Consider the following 20,723-nt stretch of genomic DNA (forward strand, 5'->3'; position numbering starts at 1 on the left):
TAGATGAGTGGCTTTTTTGATCATATGCATCCTTATTCACGGTAATTCTCTTATGAAAACATGCAGGGCAAAAGGATTTCGCGTTTTCTATAATATCAGCTAGATAGTGACTATTCTTTTGTTTGATAAGAAGTGTGGGTAATTTACTTCTGCATACACTCATTCACGTGCTTAGATAGAGGGGTGGCTAGCTCTGCTTGCAAAAGAGGACATCAAAGTCATGTTGACTTGTTCAAGTTCACGTGGAATGTTTCATCGAGACCCTCTGAATTAGCAAAAACCAGTGTCATAGTATTAGTTCTGCCTATATGTCGATTGAAAGATCTATCTCAAAGTGATATAACTGAACTTCGAAGTTTCCGCAGCCTCACCATCCATTATGCCATCCACGTAAGCTTCGCTTACCAAGCTAAACCGCCCTTTATCCAGCGGCCGAAGCACAAAAGGAACTTGGCTTCCTTCAATGATCGCAATCGCATCACCCTGCCTTACGTCATCTGAACTCAGCCCAATATGGCCCTTTTTCGTCACAAAAGGAAGCCGTCCCAAGCTCGCTCCCACAATCCGGAATGCCAATGGAAGCTCGTTTGTTACCCTATCTTTAGGTTTTGTGTTTATTGTCTGAGTAGCTAAGAAGCATTGCGTCTCAACTCTGAAGCGCCCATTTCCAATAAACCGGACTCCGTCTCGCAGCAGGACAACAGCATTATCGAAGTGGGTATTCCCGGACCGGATGGACTCCCCTGCACTATTTTTTGCGACGTCACCGGTTGCAGTTCGTGCACTTGCGGATAATCGGTCGTGAAATCGCTTGTAATATTTCCCTGTGCAATAGCTGAGGCGCAAAATCTCGACAAGCCACTCTGAAGGCCATGTGTACGCCTCCGAAAGTGGTACATCTTTGCTGTCAATTCTTCCAGGGAAACGACCGACTTGAAAAATCTCATCGAAAAGAATAGCCTTGACTGATATTTGCTTACCGATCTTGGAGTCTTTTTTTAGTACCTTGATCGAGTTTCTATTTGTATGACTGCCTGAGGAGCTGAACTCTGGGTATAGAGTCATATGGTCGCTGCGTACAGTTTGCAACATGTCAGTTACCGATCGAGACCAATCCGGGACCCAAGATGGGAGGTTTGGCGACCTTGATGCTTGACACATTGAGAGAAGGGATATATGACCTTGCTGTAATAGCGCTACCATCGTAGTAGTGTAGGTTTGTTCGTATGGAATATCATAGTTTGGGACGACACCAAAACTTTTCAATTCCTCTCGATCTGCAGCCAGGCCTAGCAAGGCGAAGATCTTGTCTTCTGGTCTTTTTGCTTCGAGGTGATGAGGTCCATGCCATTTAAGATTTTCGCTCCCGATACACGTCGCGCGAAGAAGGGCTACCAGCTGGAATGCGTTACGCCGGTATATATTTGGTATGTTTAGCATGAGGTTAGGACCTTGGTGAACTAAATGTCTCATAATATCGAGGCGATATTTTGTGAAGTTTGCTCGTTCTCTCCGGAAGGCAGCAGCATTGGCTTTCCATAGTGCCGCATACATGTGTATGAAAGCGTTGCAACGGCTCTTTGACAGTCTTTGGGCTCCGCAAATGAAATGTGTATCCCTGGAAACAGCTACCTCTTGTAAGACCCATATCCTTGTCCACCACGGTCTGGTGAAGAAATTGTCCAAGTCGGTAATTGGTAGCACATTACTCTGACTGCTCCTACCGCTAATGGAATCGAACAGGCTTTTCATGGCTTTACCATACCATGGGTTGGCCGATACCACTCGCTGATATCCCCCAGAAACAAATTCGATCTCATGCCATATTTTCGTAACTAGTCCGGCTCCATCCTCGAAACCACAATCTTCTGCCTTTGATCCGATGGTGTTGATGCAGCGAATGGCTACGTCACTGCTCTTGTCTGCTGGTCCTAACCATACAAAGACATGATCAGCCCCTTCATAAATTTCTCTCATCAAACCCACTTGAAAGCTCTTTTCTTTATTGTTTCCCTGGTTAATACAGATAGCATCAATCCAGAAGTGAAGGGGCTGATTATGGGACCTTGTATAGGGCTCGAGTCTGGCTAATCTTTTACGATTTTCTCGAAATTGCCATAGAGCCTCGTGAAGGTTTCGGGTCACAGCGATGGTTTTTCCGTTACACAATAAATTTATTGTGTCGTTTGTATCTCCCCATGTGTAAGAGAGTGCGATGTATGGCGGATAGTCATTGACCTTATACGTTTCGATACCAAGAGAGATAGTTTCGTCGTCATGACCGAATTCAAGGTCAAGCAAACGTATGTGTTGATCATTTATACTATCAGAGTATTGGAAATGCGCCCTTGCAGAGACTGTCAGTCGAAATTCAGTATTATAGAAGTGTTCCATGTGAAAATTGCTTAGTTATTTGTGGAGAGGGGATGCATGCGGCCTGTGAGGAGTGTTCGTGTGAAAACAGAAACAAATTAGAGCGATTACTCATACAAATGTTGACCAAGTAATGATGGATTAGAGGCCGAGGCTTCCATGGTGTTTCTCTCGGCGTACAGGTTTTTGGGGATTGACCCTGAATGTAGAAGACCGGTCTTGTACTATGTACACTTTTCGGTCGAACAAGTTGAAGGCATGGGCTGAAAACAAGATGTTGTTCCTCGAATGCCGTGCGCATGTAGCGAATGAATATATGCCACGACTTGGGATCAGCTAGGCAGCAATAAGTCCCGAACGTATGTTGGCAAAGGCGCAATTGGAGATTGGTGGAAGCATTGCAGACCGGTGAGCTTTAAACGGAGGAAGGCGCAACTCACAAGGCTGAGGAGGCATTGATTGTACCACATGATATCGCCTACGACCATGAAGTCGATTGTCTTCATTACTAACCTAGCTTTTTATATAGTCTTTACAATCATTTCATTACCAGACTCTCGCTAAGCAGATACAAACCCATTATTTTCCACTGTGTATATCCCTCTGCCAAAAGGCATGTCACGTGATGATGCTCAACATACTGGTTCAGACCTCGTGAAGAAACAGAGAGAACTTCTTCATCTCGCTTTGCCAGACGCCAAAATACAAAAATCAACAAAGATAAACCTAATGCGGTTCCCAGACATGAAGTGAACCTTAGTGTACCAAACTTGACTCAAGCTACAAGCTTACTGCACACGCGTCGACGTCGAAGCTCCACTCGAACCTCGGCCCTGCGCCCTCCCCGCATCGCTCCCGCATCCTCCAACTAATTATAGATTAATTCGACGCAGCAACACAAGAACATAAATATCGCAAACCAAGTGCAAAGAAAATTGAAAATAAAAAACATCAATCCCATAAATCTTACAAGCTCTTGTCCTTAAAGAAACGAAAAAAAAAGTGTCATCTAATTCCATACGCGCTGCTCCATTGTTTCCACCACCACTCCCAATACATATACCAACATTGCATCACCCAACATGCCGAGACTATCCAAACAACCTCCCCGCCATAAACCTGACATCCAACTCCCTGCCTCATACAGCGACCTTCCTTTTACCCAAATCCGCACTCAGCACCATACCAAAGACGCCTCCATCATCATCCTCACGCTCTACCGCCCGCAAAACCACAATGCATTCACCGACACAATGCAAGCGGAGCTGGAATCCGCATACGCCATGTTCGACACAGACGAGCGCGTAAGATGCATCGTTGTAACAGGCCATGGACGAATCTTTTGTGCGGGCGCAGATCTGGATGATGGGTTTGGGGAAGGGGCGGCTGCGGAGGGAGCGGAAGAGGTGGCGGAGCATAGGGATGGGTATGTTCATTCCTTCTCACACTATTCATCTTGAATTGACTATTGGGGATGCTGGGTTTTGCTAATGCTACGAGAACAGAGGCGGACGCGTTGCGCTTGCTATACATCACTGCCGGAAGCCAAGCATAGCTGCGATCCAGGGTTCCGCAGTTGGCGTAGGCATCACCATGACGCTGCCTATGAACATCCGCATTGTAGCGGCGACAGCGAAGATAGGGTTTGTTTTTGCGCGTCGCGGACTCGTCATGGAAGCCGCTTCTTCGTTCTATCTGCCTAGGTTGATTGGGCACTCACGTGCCATGCAGGCTGTTACCACAGGCAGCACGTATCCAGCTACACACAAGATCTGGGACGGTCTTTTTGCAGAAGTGTGCGAGAAGCCTGAGCAGGTGCTGCCGAGGGCGCTCGAGCTGGCTGAGGACGTGGCTGCGAACACGAGCAGTGTTAGTACGTATCTAATGAAGGAGTTGATGTATAGGGATCGAGGAAGTCCCGAGGGCCAGCATCTATTGGACAGTAGGATCATCTTTGAGTTGTTTGGGTCGCCGTAAGTTTATGCAACATAAAGAATTTGATATCGGCGAGCTAATTGTGAATGCAGGGACAACAATGAAGGTGTCAAGTCTTTCATGGAAAAGCGACCGGCAAATTTCAAGGGAACAATAAATAAGGTGAAGGTGACAGGGTACCCGTGGTGGGTACCTGTGGATACATTAGGGAGGCCAAAAGTGGCGCCGACGGGAGGACCAAAGATCTAATTGCATGTCAGAGGATAAAGCAAAGGCACATGCAATACCACATGTTGACTCGCAATTTCATGAGTTCATTGTCTATCGTCCAGCTCGTACCATACCCTCATCTGGTAGTCTGAGACTTGCCCTATTTGCGGAACCCTGGCCAGCACCCTGTGTAGCATCACGCGTCTCGATGACTCGAACGGAGGTATCAGGGATTTTCATTCGTTCCTAGTGTACTTCTTTTCGTGAAGCATGCATAACCGAGGGAAACCCATAACAATCCTTCCCATCCAGACCGCACTCCGTAATAAGAAACACGCTTAGAAGAAAGTGGATGGGCGGTGGGCAGCGAAGACCTTCTTGCCCGCCTTCTTGTTGATGCGGTGGGGCAGCGGGAACTTGAGGTTCTTGGTGAGGAGCTGCTTGATGTATGGTCGGCGGAGGTCATCGGCCTTCTCAACCTCAACAACCTTGAGGATCTAAGCGAAGTGTGAGCTTGACGTTGCAGATTACGGATCAAGGATAATCATACCTGAACGGACCTGAAGCGCGTTCGGTGACGGGCAGCCATGTCCTGGTAGAGAGCCTCGACGGCGGCGACACGGGACATCTCACGGTACTCCTTGTACATGTTGTGGGTGCCGGAGCGCGAGTCGTACTTGATCCAGATACCGAAGTTCTTGACCTTCTGGGGCTTCTTCTCGTGGATCTGGACGCGGGTTAGCCTCAGTGCTCCGGGCTGTGTGTTTGTTTGTGACTGCGGCGTACCTGGTTTACGGAGACGATCTCACCGTTGGCCTTCTTGATCTTGCGGAGCTTGCCAAGGAAGTACCAGAACCGTGACTTGGCGACGACCTCGTTGGGCGCAAAAATGCGCATACGGTAGATCTTTGGCGCAGGGTTGGCCTCGGAAGGCAGATGGCGCCCGATGATCTGGTATTCCTGGAAGCGAGCTGATGCATCGTCAGTACTGCTCCAAAAGAAAAAGTTTCGTAGTCTCTGTTCCAGCAATTGCAGCAGTCATACGCAGTGTAGGCCGATCGTGCTAAGGCGATTGGGATGCGGTCGGGGGAATCCAAATAGGCGCGTGCAGGTTCTCAATTTTCATCCAAGGCCATCATCACGGTTGCTTGACGCCCTCAACCCACCAAGCAAACACGAGGAAGCCTATGCAAACTCTCTTCACATCCTTCTATTCGTTCGTCATGTTCGATGTGCTGTCACAGGCTTTTCGGTGCGTGTCGCGGGTTTGTGCGAAAACTCCATCGGCTGCAATTGCTGGGCGAGACGGTGATGCGCAGGAAATCGAAAGAGAGTGCTTACCCATCTGTGATGTATTAGCAAGCAGAATGCGTGAGAGAAGGCAATATGGACTGACCGTAATTGTGCTGTGGTTAGTACCTTGGGTTGAGAAGTTCAGGTCGTCTATCGCGAATTGTGGCCGGCCTGTCGAATTCGAGGTCGCTTGTGGGCGCTAGCCGAGAAGAGGAGCCACCACGACTTGGCGGCCAGGTGCGAGCTGCATCGGCGAACCCACCGCCCAAACACCGACACTACTAGCATCCACAATCGTCAGAACATCAAACAGCTCAGCTTCTGGCACGGGCACAACACGACATGTCTAACGGTTGAGAACACCACCGGAGGCCGCCAATACTGCTGAGACTCTCCGAAATACCATCTCTACCTGCAGTAGTCCCAGCTGTAGCCTCAGTTCCAGCCCCAACCATGCAAGCCGCACTCGAACCTTTCCATGAGGCATATGCCACAGGGTTGGCGCAACCCGTCGCAGACTTTCTCAGCCCAGTTGCGCCTGCGCATGATCCTGGGCGGCTGTATGAATTCTACCGCGCATCCAACGGAGATAAGATCGAGGGCGATGTTCGCTATGCGCTCAAACACAACAAGAGCGCGCGCATGACCAACAAAGAGAGCGGTGCTTGGGTTGATATCATTGCTGCTTATTGGCGCGCTGTGAGGGAGATTATAAGGGCGGACGAGGCTGCAAATCAGGACAAGCTCAACGAGCGCCAATTCGTGGCAGTGTATGATGCTTGGAAAGAGTTGACCAGCTACTTTATCAAGCACATATCGGCTGGGCTACTGCCAGCGTGGGCCATCTTTACGCTGTATTTCACTGCGAATCATCTTAGGAAGATAGCTATCAGAGCAGACGAACAGTTGGCCAAGTCGAGATCAGCAACTTCCAGCACGGAGTTTTCAGACGACATCGTGAGCACTGCCCCTCAGAACCCAAAGCTTGAAGAGGCTGCTCGAGTATTCAACAGGATCTTTGCGCTATGCCTTGGTGACAGGTGTGCCATATCTCTATTGCTGTGTTTGAGTAGTTGTCTTACAATCCGCCAGAAACCCAGACATGTCCGAGTCCCGTAAATGGGGTGTGTACTGCATAGCCAATCTCCAGTTCAAGACATACTTCAAGGTAAGAATTCTTCGATGACTGGTTCCTAGTAACCGCTGATTGAAAAAAAAATCATAGTTGAAAGCCATCAGTCTCTCCAAGAACGTAGTGCGATCGATCGAAGCGCAGTCCGACCTACCTACATTCGAGTTATACCCACGCGCCCATAGGGTGACATACAAGTACTATGTTGGAGTGCTCTCATTCCTGCAGGAGGACTATGCCAAGGTATGCCCAAAAGCCAATACAATGGGGGTCCCTCTAACATCTGGTAGGCAGAGAGTAGCTTGCAGCAAGCATGGGAGTCCTGCCATTCACGGTCGCAACACAACAAATCGTAAGTGTGATAATCAATAAGAGGATGCATGCCAAAATCTGACTGCTTTAGCCTGATCCTCACGTACTTGATTCCTTGTCGTCTCATCACCCAGCACAAGATTCCGACGACGAGCCTTCTCGCAGAAGCCCCACATCTACAGCGCACCTTCGGGCCTCTCGTATCGTGTATAAAACGCGGAGATCTTACGGGCTTCGACAGGGCTCTTGCGGAGGGCGAGCCTGAGTTTGTCAAGCAGCGCATATTTCTTACCCTAGAACGAAGTCGCGATATCGCCTTGCGCAATCTTCTCCGAAAAGTATATCTTGCCGCCGGCTTTGACGATCTCAAGGAAGGACAAACGGAGAAGGATAGGATACGCAAGTCGCGCATACCACTAGCGCATTTCGCAGCCGCACTCCGAATGGGGACTGCAGGCGAAGGCAGCGGCCAAGTCGTGGAGGACGACGAGGTGGAGTGCTTATTGGCGAACCAAATCTACAAGGTATGAACCAACGCAGCAGGTGTACCGATCAAAAGTTGGGCTGACAGGTTTCTTAGGGTCTGATGAAGGGCTATATCTCGCGCGACCATGGAATAGTAGTCATGAACAAGAAGGGAGCATTCCCTGGGACAGGGGTCTGATGCCTAGACTCTATAGTCTGCTGCCTTGTGTAAGTACAGTCACCACACCACCTCAACATGATTCTTGGCTTTTGCGGGAATATGACTCTGGCATATCATGAACACTGTGCATGTGCACAAGGGCATTGCGTCTTGGGTTCGTTGCACAGATGAATGGTACATTCATAGAACTTTGGCAAGACTGAGAATAGAGAAATTCAAACAACATACCCAGGTCATGGTACTAGCTACATCGCTCTTAATCATTACTATCCCTTGCATAACTATGAACTGTGAGACGCACGGGCCATATATAGTGAGCGAATAGTAGCATCTCCACTCTGTCCTCATTCCATCCCTCAAGCAAACATCCCTACTCGGCGCTCATGAGCTGAGATTACGTTTTTCCGAGCCACTTCTCGTCCCCTTTGTTGTCCCGCTCCACCTTTTCTTTTCCTTGTCTACGTCGGCTGTGTACAGTCTGCGTCCAGTCTCATCTTTGCAACCGTTCTGCTACAAACGCGTACTTGTTACGGTGACTTTTCACCAATAAAGCAATTAGAACAACGAGACCTTGACAGGCATGAAACACTTCACATATCGTACAAAGACGGTCAGATGTAGTAGCAATTGCGATTGTAATCGGCAAACCGCATCAATTTCTCATGATACCAAATAACCATCATTGGAATAAACATGGCGAATATCTCTAACTCTAAAGAGACCAGGCCAGCGTGATACAATCTGGTAACAGGTCCCTCACATGAAAGCAGTACAGCTCAATAGAAAGAAGGAAAAACAAGTGTCAATAAAAAGATATTACCTGATCGTAACGAAGAAAACAATCTTTCGAAAAAAAAAGCTTAACACATATGCCTCGGTGCATCAAGCACTCTTCCGCAATTTCTTTAGTTTGTCTGCGCTTTGATCCCCATTCTAGCAGCCGCAGAAGCGCACAAACGCCAAAAAGTGAGTAAGTAAGAAGAAAGAACGCGGGAATATAATAGTACAACAGTGGGAATACCAATGAAATAGCGAAACGAGATGAAAGATGGAAGGAAGTAAGGAAGGAAGAAAATCCAAGAAACGCCTTGCATAAACAAAGAAGAGTAGGAAATAATGATAGAGAAGGACCGATACTGGGGGAATACGTAGCTGAGGGATGATCGGGGGAGGAAAGGTAATATGTACAAGAAGAGTAAGAAAGAAGGGAGATGAAAAAAAGGGTCAGTGAGTCGTTGCACCATGGGCAGCCATGCGAAGCCGACCAAAAACGATCGACTGCGCAAAGGGCAGTTTGTGACAGCGCTAGTACGCCGGTTTGCCAGACAAATCATCCATATGATTGACCATGGCGACGAAGAGATCGAAGAAGAGCTTGCCACCATTCTCCATCTCATTCTGCATGGTGCCACTGCGCTTGAACGTGTGGCGCGCACGGATAATGAGGGCGAGGTAATGCGCACGCAGCTTGGAATCGTTATCAGGCGTATTCGCATACGCGTACCGTGCCGACGTGAGGATGGTCGAGCACTGGATCCCAGACTGCAACCCTTGCTTCTTCAGCGCTAGCTTCTTCAGTTCCTGAAGCCCGTACTTGTCCGCCTGGCAATAAATAATGGTGTCTTTCAAGATGGGGCCGACGGAGGACTGGATGACGGCTTCATTTGCGTTGTTGGCGCCGGCGCCGCCGTCTTCGAGGTTCCAGCTGTTGCGCTTCTTGTCGTACTCGGCGCGCGGGTAGTAGTCGCCTTTGTAGAGATACTCGAGGATGGAAGAGAAGACTTCGGGTTCTTCGTCGGGGAGGTCGATGCGCTTGTTTGTTGTGGTTTGGAAGAATTGGCCGGAGCAGAGGGATTGGAACCAAGGGGAGTGGGAGAGGACGTCTTCGTGGGCGGCGAAGAGGCGTTGTTCGCGGCCGACGGATATGGTGACGATTGCACTGGGGAAGTGTTGTTAGTAAGGCTGTCGCAGAAAGGATATTGAAAGGGTAAACTCACCTCCCGAGAGATGGAGATGTCGGACTGGGTTGCGCTGAGGATGCCTGTGCTTGCTGTGCTAATTTCTCTACTCTTCTGGGTGAGTCCTTGAAGGAAGGGTTCTTCTTGGACGACTTTGACTTGCTTGCTCGATGTTTCGAGAAGCTACCTTCCTGGTATCGTGTGCGGTTTGATGATGATGAGAACATGTTTTACAGATGGTACTGAAGACGAGGCTTTTGATGAGTAGGTGTCGTAGATACTTATAGGTACAGTTAGTAGGCAGCAGATGTAGGAATCTGGAATGGCAGGCCAATGGAAGATGCAGTTCCTCAGGCAGACGATTAGCTGGGCACAACAGGCGATGCAGGCCAAGTAGCGAGCGACTGCAGCCATGTATATATACTTGACTGCTCACAGCAGGCCACTATCGGGCCCTCTGCCGGGGTGAGGTTGAGGTGCGACGCGGATTGGACGCGTCAACTAGTATGACTAACGCGTCGGTCTCGCGGTATCACATGCAGCGCCTTTCCTTTTCAGGGTGTTAAGAGTCAGCCCTCAGCAGACGGCAAAGCCTTGGACCGGGGCCAGTTAGGACTTGGCCAAGGTTGTGAAACAAAGGCGGGACAAAGAGCTGATTGCGCTAGGCTGGCGCTGCCCATGCTTCTGCTGCAATGAGCAACTCGAGCTGTAAGAGAGACATCGCTTAGAGCTCGAGGATGCTTACTCCTACACCCACTTGCGACATATCCCTTCATTCTTTTCCATCCTTTTCTTCCTGCAGTCGCCAATGGGCATCCACACGGAGCGTTCGAGTCGGCGAGTCCCTTGTCGCGTCCCTCGCCGAAGCCAGCACCCTTTCATGGCACAGCTCGCGCTATGGCCAGGCTACCCAGGAAACTTTGCGAAAAGCAAACGCAGCCGATGCCGCGCAGTAGCCACCGTCAGTTCATCGCTCCCACCTACGCATACATACCCAGCAAGGAGGCGTGGCTGCTCGTCCTATGCCTAATCCACATGCGGTCCTCCGTTCCCCCTGGGAGGCAAAAGTCGCGTCGGCCTCACCTAACAAGCATGGAACAAGGCACTGATCCGGTTCCGCGCAACGATGCAATTCGCCGCCAGATAAGCCAATGCTAATAGTCATCAAATGATGCCTAATGTCGCGGCAATATGCCTCGCTGATCGTTGAGCCTTGGAAGAGAGGGGTCGACTTGGGGCGAGAGGGGGAGCGCGCCCTACCCTCGCTTTCACGCGCCAGCCCGCCCCTCAACGCGACTGTGACACAAAATCACGTTACCACTTACACCCCCTTCCGGTATGGCCTCGGACGCCAGTCTGCAACCCAACCGTTTCGCACCCTTACATAGCTGTGCTCTACTTGGAGGACTGCGCCCGTCTCATGGTCGGCGGCCATGATACCTATCTTGACGCCTTTCCGGATCAGCCCTGGTTTGCTGGGTGATGCCATGGTTCTGTCAACACCATTGAGTCAACATCGGTTTCCACTGCAACCGCATACTACATCTCAAGTACTAGTGGACGCTTCGCTGTAAATCTGCATTCATAGATGTACAGAGCAACCTAAATAACGGATCCTCGCGACCTTTTCTCGCCACAGATTTTACACACAGCCTCTATTGGCATCGGGCTCTCCCTGTGCATTCATCCTTTCTTTGTCCACACATCCTAGCCTATCTTGGGTGGTGCCTGTCTATGGCTTTCCTGGCTCATCCTATTGGCTCGTCCCTACACCCTCTTCGTTGTGAAAAGTATCTAGCGCCACCTACTCGAACTCTGGTAATGGGCTTGCCGAAAGATCCGTTTTGCTCAGCATTAGATCAACGCCGTACCATATATCTATGCTCCCAATCTGCAAAGGGTGTAGAAACATGTCGCATAGTATCAGAGGCTTGAATCCTGGCTGCTGTTTAGGTGGTGTAAGAATGACCTACAGCTGAGACAATTGCTGCCCTATGCAGGCAGACGGCTTGGACTGATGGTCCTTTACGCCGAGATTCCTTGCCGGGAAGTTGGGCTGTGCAGCCTCCAGCAGCCAGTGCGGCACTGCAATGTCACTATTTCTCCGCTGAAAAAAGAACTGGACGTTTTCTTGACAAGCTGTTCTCTCTCCCTTCAATACTGTACTCGCTTTTCACAGGATGATTTGCGAATAGCTTGATACAACATCTATGGCTTTTTGACACCTTCCACTAGGCACCCTTTGACTATATGTGAGTTTCATCGCTCGCCCTCCCGGCGCACACTTCTTACAAACAGCCCGTCTTATTCTATGCGAGACGAAAGTCGAACATCTTGCCGCTCCCCATATCATTTGGGTTCTTGGCATCCCTGCACTCTAACAGCCTCGAAGAAGGTTTTATGGTACAACTAACAGACTTGACAGCTCAGATTGTATGGAGTCTGATGAATCACAGTCTCCTAGGTCTAGATCTAAATTACAACCGGCATCTTATTCGATTGGCATGCACCGGTCATCGTCAAATAACAGGTACACTGCTGCCATGCCAAAAAAAAAAGAGTGACAATGTTCCATTTCTTCACACTCCACTGACCTATACGAACCCATACCAGTAACGATTTCACCAAGGCACGAACAAACATCCTCACACTTCAAAACACAAAAAAGGACAAGACATCAAATGCTCTTTCAAACGCTAATTTCATTACTTTAATTTCCAATACCCTCCCCAACAAGTGCATGACAAGCGCTTTCCTACTCCCAAGTTTCCTTATGCAAGTTACTGAAAAACAACCAAGGCGCATCTTTCGTTCTGAACGGGCAGTAAATATAAAACTACTCGTACAGTCGTGGTATCAAATCCTCCTTACCCCCCAAACGTTAGCTTCGTCGGCATGAGATAATGTTTTCAAGCAGTGACTTCGCCTTCGGCAAATGCTCTTCCAATTTCTCGTGCTACACCGACTCGCAACACAGCGATGATATCGTCGCTCTTTGCGCCTTGGGGAAAGCCTTTGCGCCAATCCCAGCCGCGCTTGCTGTCATCGACGTGACCGCCCTTGACCAATACCGTGGAGCCTTCAGCGCTCTGGCCGTCTGTGGAGCCAAAGTCTGCGGATCCGATGATCGAGTACTGGCTCGAAGCCGTGGTCACGTTAGAAGTCGACTTGGTGAGGAAATTGTGTGGGTTCGGTATTTGTGGTGAAGAGTTGGCGTCGTGTGCGGATAGCAAGGTAGTGTTTAGCACTTCCTCACACTGCGCTCGGATCATACTGGGCGCAGTATCCAAGTCCTCGACAGCGGCGAGAAGGTCGTAGAGATGGCGAAGAGTCAGAGTGCGTTTGGGTTGGTTTACGAAGATGAGGGCTTCGCCTAGAAGTGGTAGCAAAACGTCGACGGGGACTACGGTCTCAATCTCTGGATCGTACAGTCCTCCCCGGATGCTCGACGCTGCACTGGCGATGATGACCATGAGTGAATTGGCAGCAGCACGTTTCCGAGCCATGGGTCGGTGTGCTGGTTTCTGACCATTCTTCAAAAGCACCTCTTCATCTCGCAGGTCGTAGTACTTGCGGATGGTCGCGTAACCACTAAGGTGATTGGAGAGCAATGATGCAGCTTCAGAGTCTGTGTTGGCGAGCTTAGTCAGAGCTTGTTTAGGAGAGGTGATTAGCGAGCTGAGAGATTCGTCCAGTTCGTCCAGAGGAGGGTACGCCATTGATTTGACCAGGCAGTGGGCAACGAGCACACGAAGGACTTCTTGAATTCTCGATGCATCGTGAGCACGGGCATAGTAGAGGAGAGTGTCGCCGTAGCTCTCGGTATTGGTGCGGAGATGGTCGGCGTATTTCTATCATGGTCAGCATCAACAAGTGAGGGTCCAAAGTGGTGACGTACCTGAGCAATGGTGACTGCATGTTGCGAAAGACCCAGGTTATGACATAGCTGAGTGATCTTATCGACTCGACTCGACGACTCAAGAGGTAGCTCATTGAGTATCCGCTCGATACGCTCATTCGCCGCTATAGTATCATCCAGTCTTCCTAGGACCTGCACAGCCAGCTCCCATCCCTCTTTCAACTCTTGGCCTTCTTTGCCTGTAATTTGTCCCTTGGATGCCAACAGGTCCGAGTAGGTAACAAGCAAGTCATCCTTTGTCACACCCTTTGGCTGCTGTTGCTCGGTATAGCTCAGAACCATCAGGTCGTCCTGATCAAATTGATCCAACAAGCCCTTTGCACCCTTGAACCACTCTCCCGCGCTGGCAATCTCAGCCACTGCGGAAGCGATCGTGAGAGACCAGCCCTGAAGAATCTGGAGCGCGCCTTCTGCGTTGTTGTCTAGTACGCATGCTAGACCCACCTCGAAACGGTCTACAGAGTTTATGCTGAAATCCTCGTCGCTGTTTTGTATGACCGCCGCAAGCGCAGCAGAGAGGCGCTGAGTGTAAGCTTTGACCGGCGTCACGTCAACAGGGCGAACCCGTTGTGACCGCATCAGGGAACGACGGCTAGCTGCCAGACTGCCTAGCCCGAGCTCCTCTTCCTCTCCGTTCCACCAGATGGTCAGACCAACGGTCGCTTCAATCCAATCGGCCGACAAGGTAAGAATCTCCTCCTCGTTACCAAGCAAGAGCTGATACATCCTTTCCAGGTTCTCATAGACAGACCACGGTACTTTGCTTTCTGCTTTCCGGCTCGCTACGCTGAGTTGGAAGCTTGCTTGACTCTGCGAAATGCCAAAGTGGGCCGCTTGAAAGGGCTGTGATATAGAGTGACGGCTCGCGCTTTCGCCTTCGGCAAAGTCTTCCAAGCCAACAGAGGTTTGCTGAACGCGCTGACGGAAAATAGTCCAATCATGTCCTTTAATGTCCCAATCTTCTGATGCGATAGCAGGACACTCACGCAAAAGGTCGATTGCTTGGCGGAGTGCGTGGTTTGCATATTGTAGATGCGTTCCGGTGTATCCAGCGCGTCCCAGTCCGTCATGGTCGGCTGTTTCGGCATGTTCAAGCTGCGCGCCCTGGAGTAGCTGTAAAGTTTGTGCGAATTTTCCTCGGGCGATGGTAACATGCACAACCTCCCAGAAAGAAGGATGTCTGGAATATCCACCAGTCTGTTTCAAAACCTCAGTCACCTCAGAGCCGCCATCGAATGTGCTATTCAGCCAGTCGAGCAAGGCTTTCGGGATTGGCGTGTATTGTTTCGATTCAGATCGCGCTGGTACCAAGGACAAGGCAGAGGTTCGCTGGTCTAGTCCAACTTGGGGAGGGTGGTGTAGAGTGAGCAAAAGAGCTGCCAGTTGTGTGGTCTGCGAAAGCTCCATTACATTTTCTGGTCGGCTTGAGGATGTGTTGTTTCGGGAGGTCGACTTGGACGCGGCTCGCCATGTTGCTATCAACTCGTGAGCGACAGAGCCAACCACCTCGGTCCTCTTCTCTGGCGAGTCCGATTGCAGCGATTCATACACCTTCTCGACCAACAACTCCGTGTCGAGTATCAGATGGTCAGGTTCGCGAAGACGCGATCGACCAGCGTCCGAGGTAAGGCCCTTTGCAAGCGCAAGAAGGTCAAACTGAGTTTGCTTTGCGCCTGGCCGAACCAAGGTAGGTCCTGGCTCCACGTCGTTTGCGCTCGTCCTTGACACTGTCGACTGGGCGAACCTGCTCTGTGTCTTGTTGCGCCGTTGTGGCGAGTAGTGTTCTTCTTCCTCTTCAGAACCCTCTTCGTCGTCCATTTCGTCGTCGTACTCTTCTTCGTCCTCGTCGGTGTAGTCATCCTCGTCGTTTGTGCTCTGAGCATGTCTGTTTTGCGCGCCATTAACTGGGCGAAACTGGCTCGAGTTGGTGGGACGTCCTCGCTGGACATGAGGTCGGCCTACAGTCGAAGTGCCCATTGAACCCGATCCAACGCCCTCAAGCAGATCATGCTTGGGCGGTGAGCTTCCAAACAATGAAGTAGCGCCGAAATCGTAGTGGTTGGGGTTAAAGGCTGGCCGCGACGATCCAAACAAGCCGTTGTTCATGCCGGGCGGATGGCCAGCAGGCGTTGTCGATGGGGGAGGCTCGGGGTAGCTATCGTAGTCGCGGCCGGGCGTGGAAGGTGGAGTGGGAGATGGGACACGAAACATTGCAGTTGCTGGTGTGCTGCTCTGCGGCCCCAGGCGTCGGACAGGCTAGTAGGGCAGTGGACCGACTTAGTAGTCTGCAAGCAACAATGCGACTAGCACTTTGGGCGCGGTAATTTCAGTATCACGGAATTCGCAGCATATGCGCGCCAGCGGGCCGCAACGAGTGAAGTGGAGATATACGTTCGTCCCTTGTTCAGCCCGTGGTCGCGGTCGCAAAACATAAACTTTGGTGAGCTTCGGAGCGACGCGCCTGATCCGGCCCGGTCTTGGCGCGTTGCCAGCTCGGAGGCCGGCGGCACTGTTTCTCCGCGACAGGCAGCAGAGCCAGCGTCAGACGACGACGACGGGAGCAGAAGGCAGGCCGACCATCCATGGGCCACGTGCAACTGATTCACGCCGCATATGTGCCCAAACCCTATTGGGACGGGCCTCTACCTCATCGTGTTTTTCTGCTTGTTCCTGGCTCCGCTCTAACGAGTGGCTAGTACTCACGACCCAGCCTCCTCAACGAATCAGGCGACGTGCATGTCCCCTCCTAGTGGTGGGCAGCAGCCGTCTTGGAATCGCCTCGACGACCCGCTGCATCTGGTAAATCAATATCTGATGACGGCACCTAAGAATTCGTCCGAGTCGTAAGATACAGGGGTTAGTCACCTGCGAGCGACTGTCCAGGCCATTATTAAACATAACTACCCGATCCTACAGCAGCGCCACCACCTGCATCGGCTGACGTACCGCGCAACTGAAAAACGGTCGTCGCCTGCTGCTCAACCACGTATTCCCGACGCTTCCGACTCTTGCCCTCCTTCTTTGCTTTTCCCTTGGACCATCCATCACGCTTCCATGCTCTGCATCCATGTGTAGTTACACTCAAATCCACCTCTAGCACCCAGTCAGCCTGTGACGTAGTCAGCCCGCCAACATGGCCCTGTGGTCCAAGACGAAAACCCAGTCCAAAGCCGGCTTCGACAAGGTCTATAACTGGGTCGACAAACTCGGTGCCCCCGTCAACCGCCTATCCAACAGAGTCGGCGCCGAGGCATTCTGGCCCACGACGCTCGACATTGAGTCTGACAAGGCTGCGCGCATTCTCAAGAGTTTCTGCAGTATGTCACCGCTACATGTCCACCCGCATTCACTGACCCTGTCACAGAGGATGGCTTCTACGAGGAAGAAGACCAACCCGCCACCGCCAATGTGCCCCAAGGGAAGCAGAAAGTGCTCAAGAAGATCCCGTCCAAGGTCATACAAAATGCGAAAGGTCTTTGCATCTTCACAACCATGCGGACAGGCTTTTGGGTCTCTGGATCCGGTGGAGCCGGTATACTTGTTGCGCGAAAAGAGGACGGCACATGGTCACCGCCCTCTGGCATCATGATGCATACAGTCGGCGTGGGCTTTCTCTTAGGCGTGGACATCTACGACTGTGTCATTGTCATCAATTCAGACAAGGCACTGGAGGCTTTTCAGTCAGTGAGATGCACCCTGGGCGGGGAAATCAGCGCGGTCGCAGGTCCAGCTGGTGTTGGGGCCATGCTGGATACCGAGATTCACAAACGGCAGTCCCCCCTCTTCACCTACATCAAGTCACGAGGATTCTATGCCGGCCTTCAACTAGACGGAACCATTGTCATCGAACGCACTGATGAGAATGAGCGTTTTTATGGCGAGCGCATAGGGGTGAAGGACATATTGGCTGGAAAAGTGCAGCACGTACCTCAAGAGACAAGAAGACTCCTGGAAACACTCAAATCAGCCCAAGGCGATACCGATGTCGATGAGTCTTTGATTCCAGACGAAGCTTCGCCGGGTGACTTTGAGATCACAAGCCCCGAAGAGAAGACTTTTGGCATCCCGGACGCTGTTGATCCCGATCCATTTGGTGTGCTTGCGCTACAAGAGGCCGGTCTGGAGATCAGGGAAGCAGGAACACACAGCCGACCATCAAGCGAGCAATTCGAATTCAAGCCCAGCCCGACGAGTCCTATTTACAACACCTTTAGAAACTCCACATATCGTAGGAGTATGGACCGGTCGAGCATTGCCGGGAGCCGACCATCGAGCTGGCGAATGAGTAACATCAGCAGCGTATTTGAGCCTCGGGCACCAACGGTTGATATGAGCACGCAGACCGACGATCTGCCACCACCTCCTCCGACCATCAAGAAACCGGCCCCGAAACTACCACCACGAACAAGCGTCGCACCTACGCCTACTACTCCCACGATAGAGATACCCGAGACAACGATCGAACACCCTACCCCGCCACGACCAACGAGTGCCGAAAAGAAGCCCGAAGAGGCTACTCCTACAGCTCCTGAACCGCAACCTCAAGCACAGCCTCAATCAAGCAAGGCTATTGATGACAAATCGAACGGCTCTCTCCGGAAGGAGGCATCACATGATAATGCGGATCTTAACAAAGATGACGAGGACGAGGATGATGATGATGATGAGTTCGAAGAGGAGCCAATTGTTCATGAGATCCATCAGGCAGCAGCCCCGCAGGCAATTCGTGCACGCGTCGTCCAAGTGGCGAAGCCCGTTGCCCCGGCCCTGCCTGCCAGGAATCCCTTCCGCAACCGTATGTCGACCAACTCAGATGGATCACTGAACACAACATCAGCCATGCCTTCTCCGACTATCCCAAAGCATAGCCCGGATTCAACTCCTTCCCTCATGCGTGGAGACTCGACTTCATCTTTGTCTTCTGTAGAGGACAGCAGACTCGAACAGATTGGCAACCGACTCAAGCCCAAATACTCTCACGAGCCATCGCCAGAACACAACAAGGCAGACAATGAGGCTCTCCATTCGCCCCCAGAATCTCCTATCAAGAGCATTCCGGGTGGTTTCAACTAAGGCAGTCACGTTTCTATGGTTACAAGACTTCGTCATGATGTTTACATGCCGCTCTTTGGTTTTTCTATTCTCGGCTGCATAGCGGCATTGTTACCTATACCCGAATTACATTACTGTAGAAGCTTGGCCTAACGTTGTCTATTGCATGCTCCTGCACCTGTTATCTCAGCTCGACAGTTACGCATTTGACGACTGTTCCCTGCTTATGCAGTTAGAGTGGATCAAGGTACCAATTTGGAACCTGGGCTTGCTCTTCATGCTGAGGGTATCATTACTTCTGTCTTTTACGCCTAACGACTTTATTGATATCCACATTTTTGCTCCACGGTTCGCTCGCATAGAGCGTTTCGCTATAAAATCTATAATTCTTAGTCTAGCACAGAAATACATTATGGTTGATCTTCTCAGCAATTGGTATTTTGATTATTAAGATGATTCGTCATGGTATTCACACAAATGCTGTTACCTACGAAGCTAGTAGTTGGCCTCGCGGCGCTGGTGACGGAGCTAGAGATGGCGCCCGTGCCAACCCTGCCAAAATTTCGTGACCGCAGAAGGTCCACCAGCAACGAACTCTACCACTTCAAGCGCATACATGTGAACACCTCCACCACGCAATCGCGGACTCCCTTGCGCATACCCTATTCAGCGCCTGGATCAGCATCGCATGCGCTTAAGCTAAAAAATACTCAATTCTCAACAACACCTCCAGTTGATCCCTTCACCTCCCAGCGCAAACCCATCACCCACTACCCACCATGTCGCCGCAACCCACCAAAACCGCCAAACCGCCCCCGAAAACCGTCGCAGATTTCACCGTCCTCCCCCTCACCCTCCCCCCGCTCCCAGGCCTCCCCGACCAATGCTCTGTCGCAAAACACTACATATACATCAAACCGCACACGCCCTCCGTCCCAACCGCCTCCTCAGACCGCAGCCTCTTCATCGCCAACCTCCCGCCCGACGCCTCCGAAAACTCACTCCGCACGCTCTTCTCTTCGCAACTCGGCGGCTCAATGATCGAGCGCGTAGACTTTGACGCCTCTGTGCCTGCGGAGCCGTTGCACAAGCGGTGGAAGAGCGAGGCGGGCGGCACGGCTGCTATGCAGGGAAAGAAGAGGAAAAGGGGGGTGGATGATAAAGAGATTGTAGCGGAGGGTGTGGTGGAGGATGCCGAGAGTGCGTTACCCCCGCTTTGGAGCAGTGGGATACGCAGGAGTGGGAGTGCGGGGGTTGTGGTGTTTGTGGATGGGAAGAGTGCGAGGGGGGCGGTGAGGGGGGTGCAGAGGGTGGTTAAGGAGGGGGTGGAGGTGGTGTGGAGGGGGGAGGAGGGGGTGGGGGTTGACCGTAAGTTTTTTCTTCCCACTATTTTTCTTTTCGTTATTTGTGAAGTTGGTTACAAGGGGAGCTAACGATGATACGATAGGTTACAAGGCGCATAATAATCTCATGTACCCACCGCCTTCCTCGCTTCAAGCTAGCCTTAATGCATATCTATCCCAATTCAACGCCCTGGAAACGATGCGCAATCGACTTCGCAAGACGGCCCGCTCGGTACCGGATGAAGATGGCTTCGTGGCTGTTGTCCGTGGCGGACGTGTGGGACCTGCGCGCTTAGAGGAGGCGGAGAAGAAGAAGGCGGAGCTGGATGAGCGCAAGAGGAATCATCGGGCTACGGATGACTTTTACCGGTTCCAGAATCGTGAGAGGAGGAAGAAGGCGGAGGGCGAGTTGAAGAGACGGTTTGAGGAGGATCGGAAGAGGGTCGAGGGTATGAGGGAGAGGAGGGGGAAGGTTAGGCCCGAGGCGTGATGAAGGGAAAGTTTTTTTTAAATGTAGTGTGAGGTTAAAGCATAGTTCACTTTGGCGTTT

General features: G+C 51.2%; 9 protein-coding genes across 9 annotated transcripts; 5 read left to right on the forward strand and 4 right to left on the reverse strand.

Moving 5' to 3' along the window:
- Positions 1 to 324: 324 nt before the first annotated feature.
- COCVIDRAFT_108964 (hypothetical protein) lies at positions 325 to 2,534 on the reverse strand (the record flags this gene model as incomplete). The annotated part of the gene is made up of 2 exons (XM_014697431.1): positions 325 to 2,347; positions 2,485 to 2,534. The coding sequence occupies 2 exons, from the start codon at positions 2,532 to 2,534 to the stop codon at positions 325 to 327; spliced, it is 2,073 nt and encodes a 690-aa protein (XP_014552917.1).
- A 921-nt stretch (positions 2,535 to 3,455) lies between these two features.
- COCVIDRAFT_40972 (hypothetical protein) lies at positions 3,456 to 4,557 on the forward strand (the record flags this gene model as incomplete). The annotated part of the gene is made up of 3 exons (XM_014697432.1): positions 3,456 to 3,799; positions 3,879 to 4,346; positions 4,401 to 4,557. The coding sequence occupies 3 exons, from the start codon at positions 3,456 to 3,458 to the stop codon at positions 4,555 to 4,557; spliced, it is 969 nt and encodes a 322-aa protein (XP_014552918.1).
- A 299-nt stretch (positions 4,558 to 4,856) lies between these two features.
- On the reverse strand, positions 4,857 to 6,217 carry COCVIDRAFT_29773 (hypothetical protein; the record flags this gene model as incomplete). The annotated part of the gene is made up of 4 exons (XM_014697433.1): positions 4,857 to 5,015; positions 5,069 to 5,245; positions 5,305 to 5,489; positions 6,163 to 6,217. The coding sequence occupies 4 exons, from the start codon at positions 6,215 to 6,217 to the stop codon at positions 4,857 to 4,859; spliced, it is 576 nt and encodes a 191-aa protein (XP_014552919.1).
- A 47-nt stretch (positions 6,218 to 6,264) lies between these two features.
- On the forward strand, positions 6,265 to 7,919 carry COCVIDRAFT_109027 (hypothetical protein; the record flags this gene model as incomplete). Its single annotated transcript, XM_014697434.1, has 6 exons — positions 6,265 to 6,851; positions 6,904 to 6,979; positions 7,037 to 7,186; positions 7,234 to 7,295; positions 7,347 to 7,779; positions 7,836 to 7,919. The coding sequence occupies 6 exons, from the start codon at positions 6,265 to 6,267 to the stop codon at positions 7,917 to 7,919; spliced, it is 1,392 nt and encodes a 463-aa protein (XP_014552920.1).
- A 1,287-nt stretch (positions 7,920 to 9,206) lies between these two features.
- On the reverse strand, positions 9,207 to 10,086 carry COCVIDRAFT_19093 (hypothetical protein; the record flags this gene model as incomplete). The annotated part of the gene is made up of 2 exons (XM_014697416.1): positions 9,207 to 9,840; positions 9,899 to 10,086. 2 exons carry the CDS (start codon positions 10,084 to 10,086, stop codon positions 9,207 to 9,209), a joined length of 822 nt encoding a protein of 273 aa, XP_014552902.1.
- Positions 10,087 to 10,756: 670 nt separating this feature from the next.
- COCVIDRAFT_40976 (hypothetical protein) lies at positions 10,757 to 11,838 on the forward strand (the record flags this gene model as incomplete). The annotated part of the gene is made up of 3 exons (XM_014697435.1): positions 10,757 to 10,820; positions 11,448 to 11,649; positions 11,712 to 11,838. 3 exons carry the CDS (start codon positions 10,757 to 10,759, stop codon positions 11,836 to 11,838), a joined length of 393 nt encoding a protein of 130 aa, XP_014552921.1.
- Positions 11,839 to 12,768: 930 nt separating this feature from the next.
- Positions 12,769 to 15,989, reverse strand: COCVIDRAFT_109028 (hypothetical protein; the record flags this gene model as incomplete). Its single annotated transcript, XM_014697436.1, has 2 exons — positions 12,769 to 13,710; positions 13,758 to 15,989. 2 exons carry the CDS (start codon positions 15,987 to 15,989, stop codon positions 12,769 to 12,771), a joined length of 3,174 nt encoding a protein of 1,057 aa, XP_014552922.1.
- A 922-nt stretch (positions 15,990 to 16,911) lies between these two features.
- COCVIDRAFT_109046 (hypothetical protein) lies at positions 16,912 to 18,851 on the forward strand (the record flags this gene model as incomplete). Its single annotated transcript, XM_014697437.1, has 2 exons — positions 16,912 to 17,095; positions 17,143 to 18,851. 2 exons carry the CDS (start codon positions 16,912 to 16,914, stop codon positions 18,849 to 18,851), a joined length of 1,893 nt encoding a protein of 630 aa, XP_014552923.1.
- A 758-nt stretch (positions 18,852 to 19,609) lies between these two features.
- On the forward strand, positions 19,610 to 20,663 carry COCVIDRAFT_40979 (hypothetical protein; the record flags this gene model as incomplete). The annotated part of the gene is made up of 2 exons (XM_014697438.1): positions 19,610 to 20,198; positions 20,278 to 20,663. The coding sequence occupies 2 exons, from the start codon at positions 19,610 to 19,612 to the stop codon at positions 20,661 to 20,663; spliced, it is 975 nt and encodes a 324-aa protein (XP_014552924.1).
- Between the last annotated feature and the right edge of the window lie 60 nt (positions 20,664 to 20,723).

This window comes from Bipolaris victoriae, assembly GCF_000527765.1.
Source record: "Bipolaris victoriae FI3 unplaced genomic scaffold scaffold_98, whole genome shotgun sequence".
In the NCBI taxonomy this organism is placed as follows: domain Eukaryota; kingdom Fungi; phylum Ascomycota; class Dothideomycetes; order Pleosporales; family Pleosporaceae; genus Bipolaris; species Bipolaris victoriae.